Here is a 17,851-nt window from a genome sequence, read left to right on the forward strand (position 1 = left end):
AGCCAGATGCGCGTAGGAGACAAGTGATAAGCGAAGCGTGGGTTGCCTGCAATCCTCTGAGACAAACAAATCATGTCACTTGATCTCCAAACAGGAAAGCTTTACATGCTTCGTTTGTGGCAGACCATGATGTTCACAATGGTTCAGCTGTGCAGTGCGATGCTTGGGGCCATTGCTTGCTCACTTAGAGTTCGAGAAAGGGGGGTGCCGTAGCACTTCCCAATTGCCCACGGGGTTATAATGTGGCTTGCAAGGAGCTCTTTTGTATTACTTCATGAAGTGAGTTGTGTTTAGTGTGACTCATTATTTCTTTATCACATGCCTCGTATATGGTGATGTGGCAATCCCTCTAAGTGAAAGAAGTGTAAATCTGTTCAGTAAACATGATAAGCTGTAAATCATGTAATAATAATATAAGAATATGCAATATCATATATTATTTTTGTACAATTTACAAGTTGTGATATGTGTATTGGACACATTCCAATGAAATGTTCATTGGGGTCTATACTTCATTTCACCCTTCGTCCGAGCGCGGCGAACGCTACCAGCCAATTTAGCGTCGAGAGAGCGTCATGTGACCTTGTACTCCGCATAACCAAAACATCGCATGATACCCTCCCGGCGCCAGATTGGCTGGGGTGGCCCAGCATCCACTGGGCCACCCCAGCAGGTGCCAATTTCATGCCAAGCACCCTTTACCAAGGGTGTTAGCAAGCACCCTTTATGAAGGGCGCTTGCCTGAACGCCATAAGGGTGTTAGCCCAGGGACAAACTGATTTACACCCTTAAGTGTGTAAAAACTTTTACTGTGTACTCAAGGCTTCTCTTTCCCATTAGTGCCAGTAAGCTTGTGTAAAGTGAAAAAATATTGTAACTGAACAGTGGAGAGTTTTAGTAGATCGCTCCTATGACTCCCATAACGATACCCGATACTCCGCCACCGCCTCCCTTGCGCATGCATTGTATCGTTATCGGGGCTATCGAAGGTATTGGAACGATCTACTAAAACTCTCTATTGTTGCACTGTCCCTTCACCTAAAGTTACTTCTTTTTATTTTTTTTACTGCTGCACTACCGCGGGATCTTAATGGTGGGACAACATACCATCCCTGAACCCACGACGACTGGAATGGTGGTCGCAACCAGCGTCCTAAGACTTAGTACTCAAAAAGTCCAATAAATATTGAGCAGCCTTGCAGCAGCTTCGCGTGTCATTACTATGTAAAAGTTTCTGGGGTTGAGTTCTCAAACTTGACCTCCCGAAACTCTTGACAGTCTTCTGGGGAACACCCAAATTTTCTGGCAGTCTGTGATAAATTATGTAATTAGTGTATAACTACATCCACTTTCGGCCAGTGACTGGCCGGAAGTCAATGGCTAGTGGCTGGCCAAACGTGAATGGCCAGTGGCTCGCCGAAAGTGATTGGCCAAGGGTGAATGGCAAGTCACTGGCCTAAAGTGAATGGCCAGTCACTGGCCAAATGTGAATGGCCAGTCATGGCCAAAGGTGAATGGCCAGTCTCTGGCCTAAAGTGAATGGCCAGCCACTGGACAAAGGTGAATGGTCAGTCACTGGCCTAAAGTGAATGGCCAGTCACTGGCCTAAAGTGAATGGCCAGCGACTCGCATAAAGTGAATGGCAAGTCACCAGACGAGGACGAAAACACTGCTATTGCCGAGCACTTTGGCCAAGCTTGGGCCATCGAAAATCTGGTTGGCCATAGTACACTTGCCAGCGATGGCCCATTCACAACGTGCTGCTTGGGTTCTTTCTGACCTTCGTCCTTGTCATGAACGCTGAAGCATCCCAATGTAGCGAAGAAACAACTTCACTGAACGAGAATGGGAAGGTTAAAGAGGTATGTCATTATGGTGCTAGGGCCTGATTTACATAGTGCGATTTCACTCGGGAGTTTGCAGTTCCGACTTTTAGGATTCCCAGTGTGAGCACCACGCTTTCTTCTCCGCATAAGCGACGTCGCAGCTGCGCGTCCGCAAGAATATCGCACAGTGCGAATCAACAATAATTCTCATTCCTCCCATGCTCAGTCACGCGCTGTTTTCAAACAAGCGTATTTTTAACCACGTCAGGTGCGGACGCAGGATTCGTATTGAAAGAACGTATTGCGCGTGCGCCATATACACACCGTCAGCAGCGCCGCCGCTGCGTCGTGACGTTAGCGACGCGCGTAGGGGTTCATTACGGATGTTCGTCTCCAAGCAGACGCCGGCAGAAATATGACCTTGCCGAAGGACGGCCTTGTTGCAGCATTATACGTGCAACGAAGTCCAAAAACTATTTCTAATCCACTATAATTATAAATCGTTCGCGTATCTTCACCCAGTTCGCATTTGTATCTGTGTCTTGGGCTGTATACAATTTTAAAGCGAAACAAGTGTCTCTGCGTGTTCAATAGCTTGTTTACTGCCTTCCTCCTAATTGCATTCTTACAATCTTATTTAAAACTTTGGTTGTTTCTTTGTTCTTCGTGGAAAAAAAGCAAAGGTGTGAAATTGTTTCGGGAAAGTATGAGAACCCTCCATTACTGGTATTTTCGGAAGTGTCACTGCGAAGGAGCAAATCTGTATTTCTGCGAGATCTGATTGTTTCTCGTCCGGGAAAGAATCAAACTTAAGTTAACTTAGGAGGCCAAGTGTTTTTCCCTCCGCCCGAAGAAAAACAAAATGGCCCTTTGAACGCACTACCATGACTAAATCAGTAGCACGCACTATGGTGCCTGGAAACCGTCTTCGATTGACATGTTTAGCGCATTTTAAAAGGGTGGTTTCTCGATTACCTCCCGATGACGTCATGAAAGTGCCATGCTGTCGCCGGCCACGATCCTGGCGGCGTCACAACAGCGCTGATGGTGTGGCAGACGCCTGTCCTGATGCAGGTCGCTCTTTAGTGTGGCAGTAGACAGAACCTTCAGCAGCCAGAAGTTGGTAGTAAAAGACGCAGACAAGCTGGAGAACTAACTCCCAATGATAAATTCGAGACTGGGAAATAATAATCGGCCGCGCAGCGGGGAGTGAGAAGAGAAAGAAGCCCTGGCATCTCGCCGGTAACGACGCGACGAAAGGGCAGTCTTCCGTGTCGTCTGCTACAAACACTTGTTTTCAAACCTTGCTCGCGTTATGCGAAATCCCACTTTGGCAGTATCAAGTTGCTATGCGTAATGTTGGATGGTTTTGGAAACTTCCACCGCATTGATCACCGCTAAGCAGAGCGGTTGCAGTGGCGCTTGGATGTGGCTGGTAGTGGGAAGCGGGCGCTTGAAGGGCGCGCTCGATGTCTGTTGCCTGGGTGACGAAGGCTTCGACGGTTGCCGGCGGGTTGCGGACGAGGCCTCCGAAGATGTCGTCTCTCACCCCGCGCATGAGGATTCGTAGCTTCTTCTCTTCTGTAGCCCGAGGGTCGGCGCGGGCGCTCAGACGCAGGACGTCCTCTACGAAGCCGGTGACGCTCTCGTTGGGCCCTGGGTTCTGATTCACAGCAGGTCCTCGGCTCTCTCTCGGCGGTGGTGGCTGATGAATGTAGCCTCCAGATTGGTCATTAAAATGTCCCACGACGTCAAGGAGGACTCGTGATTGTCGTACCAGTGCTTGGCGGTCCCCTCAAGCAAAATATAGGCGTTGTGCAGGCGCTGCTTGTCGGTCCAGCCATTGTGGCGGACAACGCATTCATACTGGTCAGTCGAGTCTTCGATGTCTTCGTATTGCTCGCCGTGGAACGCAGCAGCCGTCCGCGGTACGACTGGCAGGTAAACGACGGCAGAAGCGGTCGGGGTCTGCGGCTGGTTGGCCATCCTCGTCTTCTTCGGCTTGGGCTTGTCCGGCAGCAAATCCAATTCAGCAGCCTGACCCTGCATGCGGTGGCTGAACCGAGTTTCACGTTCCTCGTAGAGCGGTCTTCTCGACGGGCTGGGAATCGGACTTGCGCTGCGGGCCCTCATAGGGGTACGCTGCAAGGACATGCGTTACCCGGCAGCTCCACCAAAATGTCACGAACGACAATTGATGAGGCGATGATAACTGAAAAAACTAAACGTTCAATGGGGCGTACTTGTGCCCAAAACAAACAAAACAAAAAGGGAAGAGAAGAAAACAGCAGAGCGTCGCGGGCGTCGATGTTGGCGAAACCGCAGGATTGAGCGCTGGGGCGAGACTGAGTCCGGCTGTCCACGCGGAGGCCCTTTTGTACACGCGTGGAGTTCAGGAGCAGTCGGCGTCGAAGGTTCGGCGTGTAGAACATTCTAACCTCGAATCAGCAACACGGTTCTCGAATTTACGAGAACATTACGTTAGAGTAAAAACAAAAAGCATACCCGCGGCCAGGAATCAAACCCTGGCTTTCTGCGTGGAAGGCACGCGCGGAAACTGTTAGGCCACGAGCGCGCTATCTACTTAGTCAGCTGCGCTCGCGGCAATATATGGAAACTAATTCAAAATATTGGGCGGACGCTGTTGAGAAATTAAGAGAGCGGGCAACCAAATAGTCTGGCCGCGACATCTCGATATTCACTAGGGCCACTGTCTGCAATGTTTTTCTAATCGCCAAGTTATGGTATGCATTACAAGTTCTACACTGTGCACGAACTAGTATACAAAAATGCATAAAGTGTTTCCTGTTTTCATATGGAAAAACACGGGGGAACCAACGAGACGTGATAACGATAACCTCTTTCGTACAGTAGGGAGTTTTAGTAGATCGTTTTCGTGCAGCCGCTCTGCAGAGCGGAGCGCGGAATCGCCACTGCGCCTGCGCGCCGATGGCCTTGGCTGTAGAGTTCCGGGTGGCGGAGGGGCTTAGCGGAGCGGGAAACACGGTTTACTAAAACTCACTAATGTCAAAAGGAGGACTCGGTCTGTCCCACCTATTTGTCCGACGAATTGTTTCTCGTTTTCTTTTGCTGAGAAACAAAAAAACATCCTCTTTTGCAAGTAATGTTTCAAACAAGAATAACTCCTCACTTGCCTTTCGTTCTGGTTTCTTCTACCATTGGCCCCCCCGCTAGAAAGGTCGGTTTTGTGAAGGAGGTGGTGGGATGCTTCAGAATTCTTAATGGCGCGTTACTCGCGGGAGTATTTGTTAACTGTCACCAGAAAAAAGATGACCAAAGATCTAATTGATACTCTCTTCCCCGCTCCGTTGTGCACAACTTTGTTCATTAACGTGCCTGGGGTTGATGTCTTGGTTCGCGTAAAGAAGATATGGATCCCCCCAGCGGCGAAATCCTTCTTTTTCCGGCTGCATAGTGCCACACTGCCAGTTAAAGTATGGATGGCTGAGAGAGGTATGTTTTTACCTTGGGGTGCTAACTGTCTACTGGGCAAACAGCCTGAGACAGTTGAGCACTTATTCATAGACTGCTAGGGCGCAATCATGTTCTGGGACGAAGAAGAAAATAGATATAACATCACATTCTATTCGGTTCCTTCCTGTCAACAAACAAGAGAGTGTCCTGTTCAATGTGATCATGGTGTTAGGTTTGTTTGCTCCTTGGAAATCTCGTATGGATGTCCGCCATGCAGCAGAAAACCAAAATCTGCTCCACAGTATTTCACTGAACTTGTTACTCAGGTGAAGAGTGTATTTGAGTGTACGGACGGCAACGCCTGACTGGGCAAGCCTGTTGCCTGTGCTGTTGTGCATGAAGGGTTTTTAACTCTGCCCAAAAGATCTGGGTAGTCTGTGTTTAAGCACTGAATAAAAAAAAAGCGCTTGTGGCCTAAGAGTTATCGTGCTTGGTTCCCACGCAAAGGGCCACGGTTCGATTCCAGGCAGCGGACGTACAATTTTATTATCTCTGTAACTCTCGTATTCTAGTAAATTCGAGAGCCCTGTTGTGTATTCGAGGTCCGAACGTTCTAGGCGCCGAATGTTCTACGCCGAACATTCCAGAAGCTCCCGCGTGTACATAAGGGGCTCCGCGGGGCGAGCCGGGGTCAGTCTCGCATCAGCGTTCGATCCTGCCGTTACGCCGACTTCGACGCCCGCGACGCTCTCCGCGCGGGCGTCGAAGTCGGCGCCCGCGCGGACTTCGACTGGGCACAAGTTCCTTCCATTAAACGTTTCAGTTTCCTCCGTCATTCCTTGTTCGTCCCGTGCCCCGTAATACCGAACGCGCGCGGAGTGTGACGACATCGTGACGTTGTTGGTCCTGGCCAGCTCCTGCCTTACGACTGATCAGAGCCGCTAAAAGTTTTTTCTTCTTTTCTTTTTATAGCGCCGCTGTTAAGGCCTAGTTTCTTCAGTTTCGTGCCCGCGGACAAATAAATCTCGACACAGGCCTCTGGACCGCTACCGCCATTTATGACCGGCGGCGTCACATAGTACAGCTCCGCTGCTAGTGGAAAGGCTGAAATTTTTTTGTCGAAAGCAGTTTTTGTTTATCATTTTAGATAAAAAACGAACGAATGCTGTTTCTGAAGTACGGAAACAAGAAATGATCCGTCGTCATACCCGCCCCCAAGCGGTGCAAAAGGCGGCGTATACTAGAAAAGGGTAGTGGGATCAGGCGCCCACGCGCGCCACGCAATTGCTATGAACCGGCAAGCATAGAAAAAACCCAGACGTACGCAGCGGCGCTACGGTCGCTTGAGCTGGGGGATCCGACCGGTTCCGAGCGTTCCGAAGGCCTTCGGCGAGCAGGTTTGGCTTGCGGTTTGGTCGTTCGGCGGTTTGACAGCGCGAAGTGGCTCCCGTTCGGAACTGATCTTTACCCCGCGTTTGCTGTCGTTTGTGACCAATGAAGTGGCATGCCGAATTAGAGTTCAATCGCGCAGCAAATGGTATGCGAGCCACCCTGGCCGCCCTCTTCACCCAACCATAGCCTCCTCTATGCTGACAGAGCATGGCAGATCGTCACAAGACGCATGCCGCCGAAAGTGAAAAGGTAGAGCGGCAGACGGTAGTCATATAACGGGCGCCCCGCTAAGGCGAGACGCCGAAACACACTTGTCACGAGCGATGGAATGTCCGCTCGTGCTTCTCGCGTTGCTCGGTCTACCACGTCTTCTCTCGCCGGGTTTGAAAACCATGTTTCGGGTCCTCGCCGCTGCAGAAGCTGTGCGCGGAATACCAGACTCCCAGAGACATGCGCTGTGCCACCAGATCCTCGCGCTCCAAATCTGCGACCGGGCATTCTGTGGCTTCGTCATCGAACTGCCAGGCTTTGTGAGTATAGAGGAAATTATGATCTAGCCTATCCAGCACATGCTTTAGTGGCGCTCTCTCGAGCCCTCTACACGGAGTGCGGCAGCCGTGAGCGCTCGCTGAGCTCACTACCCCTCCTCTAGTTAACGGCCACCCAAGCCAGGACCAGGGACGTCATGAGAGAGGTTATTTTTTGCTTGTTTTTGTCATTCTAATCTGCCTATAACTTATAAAATAAAGCGAATTTCGAGAAAGGTTCACTAAGTTACGTTCAGTGCGTTCAAGCTTGGTGCAAATTGAAAAACAGGAAAAACGTCATTGCAGCATCCCTTTCAGGAGTTGGTATCCCGCAACGGCAGAGACACTCACATTTGATCGTATATTTTATTTCCTCCTCCTCCTACCAGTACTTCTAGCAGCAAGCGCCAGTATCGCGATAAAAAAACAATATAGGCCAGCTTTTGTGACGCCATTCCTTGCACCTTTGGGATCACGTTTGCTGTGCGGGCGGCATAGGTCTCTAAAAAGCGCACCAGTCAAAAGGGAGTTTTCGTAGATCGTTTTCACCGCTCCGCAACGCTCTCCGCTGCCCGCTAGGATACCCGGATCTCTACAGTCAAGGCTATCGGCACGCATGCGCAGCAGCGACCTCTTCGTTCCGGATTGCTTAGCGGAGGGGGAAACGCGGTCTACGACAACTCCCTAAAGACTCGTTCAAGGTACCGTAGTCGCACAAACGAATGTATCGCTCCGCCGATCCTTGCTTCGGCGTGAGTCAAAGAAATTCTTGCTCATTTGAAGCGACCGCACGAATCGGTTTCTTAGCGTACCGAGGTTTACGTTTGTACAGAGGCGACCGAGGATGATGTATTTTGTGCATAAATATTTTAGTATCTTACGCCGGCAATCCGCTGAAATAAAGGTGTCTGATTGGCGCAGGACCCGACGAATTGTGGCAGCTGTAGACATATATGAAAGCCTGTACCGCATTTGCTCGAGTAATAAGTAGTCCTTCTTATCAACAAGTACTGTGGGTCTGCTTTCCCGCGGAGCACGGGGAAACCTAATCACTGCGATCGACGGAAATATGACAGCGATTTACGGGACGGAGATAACGTCTTCATGCGAAATCGTTATCTGCTCAGATCGCATTTTTACGGAAAACCGTGTTCTCGACCTCGTTATTCGTGGCGTTTTTATGCAGAAGGCGATGATTGGCTGGAAGCGTGCTATGCAGGAAAGTAGACACAAGGGCCTTGTTCACAAGAAGTGGGAACATTACTCGTGAAAATTTGGTATTACGGAGAGATTCCAACAGCTCGATCGAGATCAAATGGTCTATGAACCGCGTTTGCGATAAGAGCTGCGAGGAGGTTTTCGAGAGCGTTGATCGTTTCTCTGCCTTTCCCCCGGCTTTCCTTTTCTTCACGCGAAAACGCGGCACAGGCGCAACTGCGATTAAATTTCCTAGTCTCTAGAGTGCACTGAATATCATAGAGAATATAAATATTAAGAATATATCCGTAATCTAAAATACTATTTTGGTTTACGGTATGAAAAGGTCGGTGTACTTGTTCTGTGACACTTACCGCTGTGTATGCAGAGGAGTCTCGCAACCATTTTAATTTTCTTACTACTGCGTGACGAAGGTCGACGGAGTGAGGCTACCATGTAGGATTACACTGTTTCCAAGTTACCGCACTCTGCAATGGAGAAAAACGTAACCCTTTCAAGGCGCACTTTCGTGGTATAGACATTTACCTTGACGCTGTCTGCTTTTTTTCGTATTTCTAGGAGGATCACATTTCATTTTGACAAATTATATTCGTGAACGTGTACCACCGCTATAGCAAAGCATGAAGAAAGACCAATTGTATTCATGTAGAATAATAAATCGCACGTAACTGCCTCTAATTTTTGCCATTCCAGTTGTTGAAGACTCTCGAGGACAGATATACTTATCGGAAAGACGACAAATCTTCCAATGAAACTTGGCTGGTTGGAAAACCGACCACATGTTTACGGATGCTGTGGAAGACACAGGCGAACATGTCTACCGCCACCATCCTTTTGACCTACACAGATGAGAGGAACAAAACGTAAGCTAACATTTAAGCTTCGCCCCAAAATGAACCGTGACAATAACTTAACAGACTGCTGCTTGATTTTTTACAGGACAATCCACATACTATCCGTGAAAAGTGAATGTGAAGACACCTTAGAGTTTACGTTCCCTAATGTGACTTCAAAAGGTAAAACATCTTTTACTTTAACTTTCCCAGTTCAGTTTCGAATGCATTTTCTTCCCCTTCAGGCAGTTTTTTACTCTGGTCACAGGCCTATATAAGAACGTGATATATGAAATACCTTAGAGCTTTTATGGAGCTTCATCTTCCCAGTCGTGCAATAACCCCCCCTTCCCCCCCTGGCCCTTTTGCACAAGGCATACGATTTCTGCCAAAAGTAATTTCCGACTTTTTCCATTGTCAAAGCAGTGAACTTTTTATGTGGAGTCCAAAAGTAAGGAAGGCGCATATACAACAATTTGCCGCTCCCCATATAAGGCGAAATGTATTTTTGAACACCGCAACCAACACTGGCTTGTGTCATGTATTAGTCATTGTTTCTAGCGTTGAGCATTTGACTGGAACTGATTGCAAGAAAATCTGCTTCGAACGATCACGAAGCAGTCGTGTCGAATGCTTGCAGAAAGTGCACAGTTAAACTACTCTTGTCCATAAGTTATGACACAAACGACGGTGAATGCTGTCAGTTTCTCCGACCAATCAAATACCGCGTGCCCGTAATGCCACTTAAAGCCGGAGTCACACTGCTTGTACATCGTACAAAATGCAGTCTGCTAACAGATTTGAACGGGAGTCACCGCGAGATCCGTGCTTCGAATGCCTCATGATCACCACTTAATCGATAAATGAATCGATCTATCGATCTCGTTCGTTTTCATGCGAAATATTTTTAGAACGTAAAAATTAAATTTTTTTTTGCCTTTGCTGATAATGTTTTAAACGGCGCAATATGCAATTTTGATTATGAATCAAGCTCGACGTGTAGTTAAGAACAGTTAAAAACATTCACACTCACAAATTCTCACTTCAGCTGCATGGTGCAAAGGGGTTCGTTGATATTCTCCGGCACGAGTGACCTCCTTTCATTGCTCACAGTATAGTCTCTGCGGCGCTTAGTAAACACTCGCACGGCGTTAAAGTGGCCGTGACAAGTGTTGCTTTCTGCACATCGTCTGGAGTTACAAATCTCGCTCCTACAGGTTACTTTAAGTAAGAAGTTCTCCCCAGGTTTTTCCTGCTCACAGGTGTACCCGTCCACGTTTGTTTGGTGAAAGCGTTTAATTTTTACTCTCTGTTGATTTGTTAAAATTTTACCGATTAACCGGTTAAAATTAATCACGATTAAAGCATTATTTGAATAGTCGGCTGACAGTGCAATAACAATCTTAACGTTGAACCAGAAGAGCATTACGAATATCAAAGGTCAAGTAGACCACAAATCACTGCTACCATATGACACCCATTAATTTGGAAGGGGCACGCGCACCCTGTGTATGTTATTGTAGATCTCAGGTATAATACTGGAATTGTTATTTGCAAAGAATTCAGCTGTCTTTTTAAACCAGTAAAACACCAGAAACAAAAATGCAATCTGCAAGAGCTGTTCTAACCTCGTTTCCCGAAATACATTTTTCTTTTTCAGAGTTCAAGGACAGGAAGGTGAAATATAAGGTTCTGAGTACGAATTCTTTTTGTAGCATTTTAAAGAAATCAAAAGACAGCTATGGAAGTAAGTGTTTTATTCTATTTTGTGGGTTTTATCGGTCACATCACATTACAACTCAGTAAGATTAGTAGGTAATGTAGAACCAAAAATTCCAGCTAATCTCAAGTTTTCTTCATTAAGTTCTGATTGCCTGGAATTCTGTAAATTCCAGCGTTGCGCAGACATTTTTAAGGCGTCTGTGACAAAGAAAATCTTTTGCGTCAGTTAGCTGGGCCTCTAAACTAATTCTGCAACTATCAACTGTGGAGTCTACGTGAATTACCGTAGAAGACAAGAAACAGTGAATTGTAAGGGATATATTTATCTGAAGTTATTCTACCATATGTTGAATATTCAAATGCACCTTGAATTGTAGGTTTCAGAAAAGGGGACCGAAAAGGGTACAGGCAGCGCGTTAGGTTTTTATGTAATGTAGTAATCTACTCATTACTTTTCCAAAACTGTGCCGGTAACGTACATACGTTAATTATTTGTAACAGGCAACGTAGTTACGTAACTTGTAACATCTTCCCAAGGCGTGAAAAGAATACACAAATATTTTCGTGTTTCTATATATTTGTTATAGGCGTTAAGTCATTAATTATTGCACTGATTCCACCTGCCTTCAAAATTTTACCAGTCTTTTCCCCGCGCAAAAAAGTCCCGCTTTAGGAAAAACCCCACACCCTCGCCCTTTGTCTTAATGTCAAAAAAGCTGTCGGAAAAAAAAAAAACGCGGTTACCGTCAATTTATGTTCAAATAAACACGCAAAAGTCACGTGCGTTACATTTATCGGTCACGGTAACGCGTTTCAATTCTTTTGAGGTAGCGTATGTCTGTAACTCTTTTCTTTATTTTGCAAGTAGCGAGTGAGGTATTTCGTTACTTTTTTTTCGCTAACGTCTACAACACTGCCTCTAGTTAGCCTCGCGCGCGCTTGACAGAGCTTGATTGCAGCTCTACGTTTGACCAATTAAGGCAGAGAAAAACAAACAAAACTACCAAAAAGGAAACCCTTTGCGTACAGAACAATAGGCTTTGGCCTATTGATCCTGCACACAAGGGGTACTGTTGATTCGAAGCACCGCGGCTGTGTTTTTGCCGACTTTTGTCCGCTCGACATTTTAACCGCTTTGAAGGTACAATGAAAACGACCTGGGCCCGTTTGCGCCAAGCGGTAACCGCGGCTAAAGTTAGCCGCAGTACCTAAAAGAGGGATTTTGAGATCACGTGACTGGCTCGGTATAGGGATGCGGGGAAACGTGGCGGTGCCCCGGTGATTGAGCGCCGCTCGCTTTAAAAGTAATATGTCGTTGTAGCTGCATTATCGGGCGCGTTAGTCAGCAACAAATGGTGTAGGAGGCTTTCGCTTTGCCTTACCTCACCTAAATCGCAAACATGAGCAATGACCTCGCCGCTATTTTTAGATAGTCTTTCGATTCTGGCCATTAATAAGCCTAAATGAACGCGATAATTGTCGGCATGGCAATGTCTTTGGAAAGCGGACTGCCTTGATTCAATCGGCCGGGCATTGATAGCACACAAAAGCAGACAGCGTCCCAACAAACCTTTTTCGAATGCCTGCCACATCGCTTCCCCTTCTCCGACTCACCACGGCTGGCGACGGCTCGTTGTCGTGTTCAAACAGAAAAACGGTGAGAGTCCAGCTTCTTTGACGGAGCGGTGAGACGTTCAGGAACCACGGCACCAGTTTGCACAACCCTTTACGGAACTTCCCATAGACGCTCCTTGCACAAACATTCCCCCCCTCTCTCTCTCCCCTCGGCTCGCCTCCCGCAGGTTCCTTTTTCATGATTCGTAAAATGGCACAGTGTGACAATAATACGTGTCCAACGCTGCCGGGAAAGATAAGTTTACTTTTAAGCAAACTTCTTTAGTGGTCTGAATATCGCTCGGAAAGACAGATCTTTCATAAACATTAATTCGCACAAAAAGGCATGCCACCAAGTGATGCGACATAGCAATACAGTTCATAGTAATATAGTACATACAAAGCCGGACTCTCAGTAAAAGTGTTGCCTACAAAAGAGATGAAGATTGTTGAGGAATTCTGTCTCACTTTCCAGATAAAACAACATAAACGTATACTTTATTGTAGGGAACAAAATGAGGCGAATGAAGTAGAAAAACATTCCATTTGAAACAGCTGATATCTGCCCCAATATTTCATATTCATTTTCTTTTAATTAATCAAAGTCAATTCAATTAGTCAAATTCGTCACGGCTTTGCTACTCAGGCACAAATAAACGTTTATGATTTGCATCACTTATCGCCCAACAATATATTTTTCAAGTCAAAAGGCTAACTTGCACCGCAACACAAACATCAACAGGAGAAAAGCAAACCCTTCTTGATCTAATTATTAAAAATTTCAAACACCAACTAAGCCCTTCTATAGGGACCCTATAGAAGGGCTGGGTTCATGTTCGAACTTTTTAATACTTGATTACTTCCAAACATACAGATCTCTGTCAAATGTTTACTTTTAAGCTTTCTTGACCTAGCTCCATCGAGAGATGGAGGTCTTAATCAAGACAGGGATAGGGACGCGTTATTCTACCCCGGGACATACACCCTTAAGAGCGCCATTCCTCTCGCGTAGCATCCTATACGACAAGCAAATGATATAAAACGTTCTCACCTCTTGAAGGTATTCATGCTGTCAAGCCGCCGCCACAAGTAAAATTTTGATACTACCACCTCAGTCAACGGCCGAATGATGGATGTTTCTGGATATCGTTTGAGATACTTCGTGAAGTCTCTCGAGCCACAGCCAAAACAACACATAAAAGTCGTCGCATAAACACATAATCAAAGACGAACACGCACACATGACATTACCGGAAGAATCAAGACAGAAACGCTGCATAACAAAACGCACTTTCGGAAGCCGACATTGCGTTACATAAACGAAAACGACGTTGTCGTGCTTGGGCTGGCCGGCGACCTTTACGAATCCTCTTATGAACCGTCTCGACGTTTTTCGTAGACACTCGAATCTCAGAAAGAGACGCAAGGACGTCCAAAAGGGAACGACCGAATGTGCCGGGTCGAGACTCATGTGGTTCCACCTTCCGAGCTGTTGGCAGCGACGCGACGACAGTCGGCCCTTGGGTCATTAGGCGCTGGGGTGATCTTTGTCGGTGTACATAATATACAAACCTACAATCGCAAACTAAGAATCAACTAAAGATTTATCAGGTTTGTTCTTTAAACCGCTAATTCATACAAACAGGTGAATTTAAACTTATATTTCCTAACATTTTGAATACGGCAGTGCAACTACTATTGTTCGAATATCGGACTGTCCGGAAAGAATGAAGAGCGAAAAAGAAGAGCCTAGACCAGGGCTCTTCTTTCAAAAGTGGAAGACACTTCGCGCTTTCCACTTTTGCCCGCCCCCTCCTTTCCTATATCCTCTCCACGTTTAGGCTTGCCCCAACTTGGCTTTCCTCGCAGATTAGGAGAGGGGAGCGCTACCAGGATTATCTTCCCTGCAAAAAACCGAGGTTGTACGTCGGCCTTTAAGCGAAAGACAGCTTGCGGTTTATTAGTCTTGTGCTACTGCCACCTTACGTACAGTTGGACTGCTTTTTACTCGGATAGATTGAAAGTAGTCCGAGCCTTCGTTTACTGCTCTAAACAAAAAATTGCCCCCCCCCCCCCCCCCGCGGCTCTTGAAAGCTTTGTGGTTTTTAGACCGCAGCTCTTAGGGGCCCGTTTCCGGCTTGAGCGGCGTCGCCGTCGGCGTAACCGCGAGGTGACGTGAGCCCCCCAAGGTCACGTGACCCCGCCCAAGGTCACGTGACCCCCAAGGTAACGTGACCTCGCAAGGCCACCTCAAGGTCACGTGACCCCCCGGAGCATAATCGAGAATGAGGGGAGGAGGAGGAGGAGGAGAGGTCTACCCTCCCCTCAATACCCTTCCCTCCTCCTCCACCCCTCAGTACCCTTCCCTACTCATTCCTCCTCAAGAGCTGCGCTCTAATTCGGCATTACAGGGAGTTGTAAACGGCTTTGACTTTTTTTTCCTTAAAACATCCTCCTCTCCCTGCAACTCCGCGCGGACATTACCGAGCGCCGTCATTACCAAGCAAGTATTTTCTGTTTCAACGTAATGATATGCCGTTTGTGCACCATTCCGAGAGCTTCTAATAATATTGCAAGCAGATTCGGCCATGTTCATACTTGAGGATGGAAAGACGCGACCCGCTCTTAGACGCAGAACATTTAGATGAAAGATGCATGCAGGAGCGATTTTGGAGCATTGGCAGACAGTGATATTCTGCTAGAGTCCTTAGTGAAGCAGGTCCCCGAAAGCAGTCAGCTGTGCACACGCACTATTAATGCGAAAGCATTAACTATCCTGTGGAGCGAGCTGACGTCGTCAGTTTGAAGCGCGAAAACGGCACCTAGTTTCCCCGATCCTAAAGATAAAAAGTAAAGGTGATGGATTTCGCCTTCGGTATCACTGGCTGGCGCGCGTCAACGGGGCTCTCATTGGCCGCTGCGCTTGTCAGATTCCACGACCGCTCACCCGATGGCGCAGCGTGTCCATCACGGCGCCGTTAACATGGAGCGTCCAAGGTCAGCGTGCTCAGGGGAGCATGCGCGCTGACCGGCGACGAAAAATACGCGGCAGACGAAAAAGGAAGCGGACGAGCGGCTTGCATGCTCTCGTATTCATAACTCATAAGAAATGCTTAGGTGTACCTCGAGCTTTTTAACTTATTCTTAAATAGCTCTCTGAGAATATATTGTGGCAACGGCGGTGAAGCTTAACGGCCGTTAAGGGCGTGCCCCTATATACCGACACGCGGGCTTGACGTCACGGAGCTGCGGCGGCGCTGCGATCGCGCCGGAGCCGGGGGGTGTGGGCAAAAGCGCGCACGTTTCGCATGGGCGTCATAGCATTTTAGCATGTCGCGAAGCTGTGTTGCCATTAATTGCACCGAAATGTACAAGAAAAGCAGCGGAGTGAGTTTCCACAAGTTCCCGGCAGACTCTGAAAGGCATATAAGGTGGATAATATCCGTGGATCGAAAAGAATGGTCGCCTCGCGCGAACGACCGTTTGTGCGACAGACACTTTCTTGGAGGCAAGTTCGGCTTCCATTTTAATCTCCGTCCCGAGGCTTGCTTATGTGCAGGGAAACCGTTGTCTGATCGAGATCACCCGGATTTTGTTCCCACGGTGTTCGCGCACAACGCACCGGCCAAGCGCTCGTCGGAGGCTCGCTACGCACGTGCTTCCGAGCAGAAGGGGATCGGCGACAGAACGGCAGAGTTGTAGGCGTTACCGAAAAAAGTAACAATATACGTGACTCGTTACTTGCAAATAAAAGGTACGCGTTACTGAGCTACGTTATCTAAAAATAAAAGGAACGCGTTACCGCTACCGATAAAAAGTAAGGCACGTTACTTCTGCGTTACTTTTTTAAATTATGATTTAACACATGTTACGGTTTTGACGATACAGGTCATATATCAAGCAGAAGCTGAACATAAATACTTTATCTCTTTTTACGGTTTCACCTAAATACTTACGAGAACAAACGCAAAAAAACATGGCTTGACGCCTAAAGCACGGAAACAATTGAAGTGTAATTTCTTTAAGACTTGGGAAGTAGTAACGACTAACGTAACTACGTTACTTGAAATAGTAACATAAGTACGTTACCCGTTACTGTGTCCAAAAAGTAACGAGTAGGTTACTACGTTACTGAAAAAAGAAACGCGTTCCTGGTAACGCCGTTAATTGTAACCTGTTACCGCCAAGACTGCAGAACGGACAAACCTTTACTGGTTTTAATGCCTTGTGGTCACGAGAGTATGAAAAATATCATACCTTGACTTGAAGACGCTCTGTGTATTTAATCAATTATTGAATACACACACCTCTGCAGACCCACAGTCTGCTGATCCCGCCGGCAGTGCGGAAACCGACTCGATGTAATCGTAGACCTCGAGACTTGTAGGCCTGCACCGTGTCGGCCGTGAACTGACTTGGCGAAAACTAGATAAACGACGACACCTGAGCCGTCGACTTCCGTGGCAGCAACTTTACGTCGGAAGTCCAGCACCTAGGCCTTCTTTACGGCGTACGGATCCTCGTAGGCAACGCCGTCCACGCACAGTTTGTTTCGATACCGCTACCGTTCAGGCTCGGGCAACGAGCTCAAATAGTCGGGCATAGCATACGACATACGTTATGAGGAAATACGACGCAGAAATAAAGATACACGCGTCCCTACAACGTCAACAACGAGCGCACGCCATAGAGCGCAATGGCGAAAACACGGAGAGCCGGGATGCTTTTGCCCACATAGCTACCGCGCATGCGCGGCCTTCCGGCCGTGTTGGTAAACAGAGCCGCTCCGCGTGTCGGTCTATAACTAGGGTATAACTAGGGTACACAACGTTCTCAAACGGTACTGTGTGTATGGGCCACTTTCATAAAGTGCCGCTACAGCTCACCACGTCATCGCGCTCGTGTTCGCTAAATACTACCTCAACCTACGGTTCATAGTTGACGTCTGGCCGTGTTCAGGAGACGCTTTTTGACGACAAAATTATGCGTTTTTTGAGCCTAATTTTTAAAATTTTTGAACTTTCCTTTCGGTGAAGTATTGTGCAAATTGATATGGACGTTGCAAAGATTGCGAAAGAGCGCAGACAAGTGTAAGGCCTATTATTTTGTTTCAGAGTGTGCGTACTGGCTCCTGAAAACAGATAAAGGTGCAAACTGGTGCAAACCGCCCAGGGGTCATAGGTGCGATGTAGAGATACACACCCTCCAAGAACCTCGGAGATGCAAGCCAAAGCCCAAAACGATTCCACCACCTACACTTAAGGTGCGACCCCACCGCGCGTGA

The 17,851-nt window shown here is 47.4% G+C and overlaps 1 protein-coding gene across 1 annotated transcript; it reads left to right on the plus strand.

The window, feature by feature from the left end:
* Window positions 1–1,772: 1,772 nt before the first annotated feature.
* On the plus strand, window positions 1,773–17,851 carry LOC120844364 (the record flags this gene model as incomplete). Its single annotated transcript, XM_040216116.1, has 5 exons — window positions 1,773–1,862; window positions 9,092–9,261; window positions 9,338–9,414; window positions 10,892–10,978; window positions 17,682–17,851. Coding segments are annotated over 5 exons (594 nt in total), but the record flags the coding sequence as incomplete, so codon positions are not given.

The sequence above is a fragment of the Ixodes scapularis genome, unplaced genomic scaffold (assembly GCF_016920785.2).
Source record: "Ixodes scapularis isolate PalLabHiFi unplaced genomic scaffold, ASM1692078v2 PGA_scaffold6__148_contigs__length_123643588, whole genome shotgun sequence".
NCBI classification, from domain to species: domain Eukaryota; kingdom Metazoa; phylum Arthropoda; class Arachnida; order Ixodida; family Ixodidae; genus Ixodes; species Ixodes scapularis.